Here is a 4,825-nt window from a genome sequence, read left to right as displayed (position 1 = left end):
CAAGCAGCTTTACCTCACCAGCTTTACCAAGCAGCTATCAAAACTGTTTTAATACCTATATAATTACGGTTATAAGTATTACAATTTGTTTTAAAGAATTCTTATTGAAAGGCTTAATTCTGATTTTACCAGCAAAGACGCTAAATAAAGCCTTTGATTGATGTCCAGAACATCTGAATCTGGAGCTCATAAATTATTAACAACAAGCAGCAAATCAGTGCTACGATTAAAAAAGAAGTCCTCTCAGTTTGCACACAATATTTCTTCTTCTCAATCGATCAATGCTATAACAATATTTGATACCCCACACCCCTTCACCATAATAAGTCTCTTAAGAATCTTTTAAGTCTCCATATACAGTCTTAGGGTGGATTTTAGTTTTAGGCAGTTCTCCATAAGATCCTGACTCAGCTTCATATCCTTCCACCTTGTGTCTTATATAGGGGTCAGCTATCCAGTTTGGATCCTGCGTAATAAAAGCATTTTCTTTTACTGGGACTATTTTTAATGTCACTGGAGCCTCAGCCTCTACATTTAGAAATTTTAACCTCTGAAGTTTGTGCAATTCGTAGAGAGGCGGAGCCCTGAAATACATGGGTACTGCCCTAACTGGCCTCTCTGGAGCATTTTCAAGGTTACAAAAGGTGTCTAATTCATCTTCCTGTAAGAGTCGCCAGTCTGCCTTAAAAGCTGCCCCTGTGCCTTTGATGCCACGGTACTCTCCTCTGAACCAGGTATGAGCGTAAACCCTGCAAAAACGTTTTGTCTTTCCCTACAAAACAAAAGTAACAATGAGTAGTGCAGTTTGTTAAAGAATATTATACATTTTCAGTCTGTGTGAGAGTGTGTGTGCCCGCCTGTGTGTATGTGTTTAAAAGTGTGTGTACATGTGTTAGTAGCACGAAAATTCATGCGTTAGCACTCCTATTGACGATTCTGATATGTACTGGCTGTGCTAACGCAATTTTTATTTTACATCTCATCTCCTCAACACGCACATTACTGTGAAGCCAACCAGCTTTCCCATCAACAGAGGTATTTCTTCCCGAAATCCATCTCTCTGTTTACCAGTTTGACCGTCGTAAAATCATACACCCGCTATAAACTGGCGAAAATCAGGTCAAATCTACTCAGGTCAACTGCCAGTAACCTACTGTGCATGAGTGAAAGTTGTGGTCCACATAATGTCTGGACTCGGTTGGAACGAGGAACGGTAGGCAAGTCACCCGCTCTTTACGTTTCTGACACAATTAACTGAATTGATGAAAATGAAGTAACTGAAATGGAATTTTCAGCCGTTTTTCATTCAAAAATAAAATGTTATATTGTCATAGATACATAGTGAAAATCAACTAGAAGACCCAGTTTTTAAATAAATTCCGCTCATGTGCAGTAGGTTAGGCCCCTATTTCACACAGACCACGAATCCCACGAATCGCCAGGAATTGACAAATTTCAGGAATCGTGAGGATTCGTGAGATTTTGCCAATTTTCTGGTCTAATTCGACACGTTCACAATTCAGTTACGATACAGGTACGAAAGTGTTACGAATATTCATGGGATTCGGTTGGAATCACACGAATATTGTCCAGAAATTCACTACGATTTTTTGGAATCGGGAGTTCGTGGCCAAAACTTTGAACAGCTCAAAATTTTTGCCACGAATTCCTGATTGATCAAGAATTGTAATAACTGGCTACGATTATATACGAATCTGCTAAGAACTTCACGAACTGATTACGATTCAACCACGAATCCTGAAATTTTCAATTCCTGGCGATTCGTGGTCTGTGTGAAATAGGGGCATCAAAGTTTTGCCACCAATTTCTGTTGGTCAAGAAGTGCAAGAACTGACTACGAATAGATACGAATCTGTTAAGAACTTCATGAACTGATTATGATTCAACCACGAATGGTGAAATTTGTCAATTCAAGGCCATTCGTGGGATTCCTGGTCTGTGTGAAATAGGGGCTTTACTGGCCCTTGCGTCATGACCTGAGTAGATTTGTCCTGGTTTTCCTCTGTTTATAGCGGTGTATGATTTTACAACGGTCAAACTGGTAGATAGACAGATGAATTTGTTGATGGGAAAGCTAGTTGGCTTCACAGTAATGTGCCTATTGAGGGGATGAGATGTAAAATAAAAATTTGAGAGCTGCTGCACCGCGGCTGGTTCAGCAACCGGTTTTCATTTCCAACTTTTTGAGGCCTTTGCTTTCATGCGTTAGCACTGCGTACATATCAGAATCGTCAATAGGAGTGCTAACGCATGAATTTTCGTGCTAATGTGTTAGGCAAGGTGCATTTATTGGTGATTCATTGTGTTTTACCACAAACTAAACATAGGTTGTAAAAACTAAAATCGGGATAAACTTCAAGCATTTTTTTGATGTTCTTTTAAATACTTCTTAATTATGTTATGACACACACAAATCAAAATGCTGAAACTTCGAATATGTTTAAATCAACATGTACTTACGAAGTGTCGACTTAGATCCATCTCCACCTTAACAATCTTGTAAAATGAAGGCTCTGGGTATCTGAGCAGACTATTACGAATAACAGTTCTTCCAACACCAAAATTTTTAAAGTTTGACACAATTCCGTACAGAGTTTTTCCATGGAAATAGGTTGGATATCGCGCAACTAGCTTTGTAGTTTGGGCCATGTTTAACCAACACTAAATGCGCATGTGCAGAAGACGCTGGTAGGTACTTTACTTGAGGAAGCCTTAAGTAAGACTAAAATAAACAAAATGGCATTCAAATTCAACATCATAGAAACATTTTTAAAAAAGTAAAGTAATTCAGAGCCCCTAGCTATTTTTGTTTAACTCAAAATATTTGTGATGTCTTAGTTTGCTTGTCGAGCAATGTCGTGCTGTGTACACTGTACCAGTTTACGGTAGTACAGCAGACTACACAACCTCATCCGACCTCTACACACACTGGACAATAGAAGTGTCACCCCCTAACTCAGAGTAATAAAGGTAGGCAGATCTTGGGTAGTTATAATGCCTGGCCTACTTATAATGTGACTAATGAGTATAAAACCGCTATACCGTGGAAATGTATTGTTGGTCTTGTACATGTACAGCAAATGTTATTCCTGTCTTCCTCCAATATGGCAAGATACAGGCAATTATCTAACGGTTATAGGTACAAGTTATTAGCCTGAAGAGGCGAAATATAAGCAATGTCAGAATATCGATGCAATTGAATTGTTCAGTCAGAACCGTGCAGAGGGTCTGGTTTCGGTATAGAAACACTAGATCAAGAGACAAATTGCCTCTGATTGGTCGTCCAAGAAAAAATACTGGCCGTGAAGACCGATGACTGATTTTGATGTCCAGGTTATCAAAGTTCGACACTGCTTGTCAGTTGACAACACAGTGGAACAATTTCACACATAAGAATGTGTCTGTGAAAATTGCTAGGCGTCGGTTACATGCTCATAGAGTGTACAGCAGGGTAGCAAGACTGAAACCTCTTATATCGTTACAAAACAGGCAACGAAGAGTGAACTAGGGTCAACAGGATTTGGAACTGGACAGTCCATGACAATTGGTCCTATATATTTTTTCTGATGAGTGTCGCTTTGGTCTGACCTCTGATGACAGACGGGTACGATGCTGGCGAACTGCTGGTAAAGCATTTGAACCACATGCACTGAATTTTTGAACCCGGAGCAGCATATTCATCATGGTGTGGGGCTGCATCAGCATCCATGGCGTGGGCCAATTGATAGTGGTTGATGGAAACATGAATCACTAGAAATATATCGATGTTTTGGAGTCAGGCTTGCTACCATCTATTACTAACATGTTTGGCGACAGGGATTATCCATTTGTTCACCAGGATGACAATGCTCCTTGTCACAGCAGTTGATGATTGGTTTGACCAACAGGACATGCGCAGGGTGATGTGGCCTGCCCAGAGTCTGGATGCAAACATAATAGAAAGTATGTGGAATGATATGTCAAAACTTTTGACAAATGCCCGTCTAACTAGCAGAGAAACTCTGTTATATTCAGTGTTTCATGCTCGGGCCAGCATAAGCCCTGAACGCATCATACAATTATATGAATCCTTGCCTCGTAGACTGGCACCTATTATTAGGTCACGTGGCTATGCCACTAAGTACTAGTTTTGGACTTGAAACTGCATATTTGGTAGAATGTATATTTTGTTCTCATTTTGTGATTTTTTGTGAAATTTGATGTTAATAAAATGATACCAGGAGCATATCATTCCACAGTCATTTATCTCCCCCATAGTACTGGTTCAGTAGGGGTGACACTTCTATTGTCCAGTGTGTGTACTATCAGCTAGTATGTTACAAGAAAACGCAGAGGCATGCTGATAACAGAGAGGTTAGTTTTTAGAGAAATGGATATTCTCAGATTAAAAAAAGATATTTGGTCAAAACCCGTTTGAGTACAACGGAGCATTCTTTTTGTCAAAAAAAGACAAACATGAATTTGACTGTCCCTGGTTATGAAAATGTTGGTCAAAAGTTGGTCAAGTCAGAGGAATCCTATTAATTCTGTAGAATGACACAGAAAACGATGCACTGCACTAAAATGTCATTTCATCTATATTTTTCATCATAATTGCCTGAAATTTTCATTTTCGATAGAAAACAAGTAAATCCAAATTTACTCTTAAAAATCAACATTAAGACCCCATTCCCAGAGATTAGATCGATCCAAACTAGATCGACCTAACTCCCTGGGGGTTCACGCTAAATAGCTGTCAGCCGAGCGGGCACGAAAGTTAATTACCCCCTTACAGCTTGTACGGACATTTAAGCGGGATTATCTG

At 39.5% G+C, this 4,825-nt stretch overlaps 1 protein-coding gene across 1 annotated transcript; it reads right to left on the bottom strand.

The window, feature by feature from the left end:
• Nucleotides 1-243: 243 nt before the first annotated feature.
• LOC106155741 (uncharacterized) lies at nt 244-2,702 on the bottom strand. The gene is made up of 2 exons (XM_013530717.2): nt 2,482-2,702; nt 244-772 (listed from the first exon to the last, which is right to left on the bottom strand). The coding sequence occupies exons 1-2, from the start codon at nt 2,668-2,670 to the stop codon at nt 332-334; spliced, it is 630 nt and encodes a 209-aa protein (XP_013386171.2). The 5' UTR covers nt 2,671-2,702; the 3' UTR covers nt 244-331.
• Nucleotides 2,703-4,825: the final 2,123 nt, after the last annotated feature.

Source organism: Lingula anatina, chromosome 2 (genome assembly GCF_051362555.1).
Source record: "Lingula anatina isolate TDL-2025a chromosome 2, LinAna3.0, whole genome shotgun sequence".
Lineage (NCBI taxonomy): Eukaryota > Metazoa > Brachiopoda > Lingulata > Lingulida > Lingulidae > Lingula > Lingula anatina.
The sequence above is the reverse complement of the archived record's forward strand: the minus strand, read 5'-3'. Positions and strand labels throughout refer to the sequence as shown.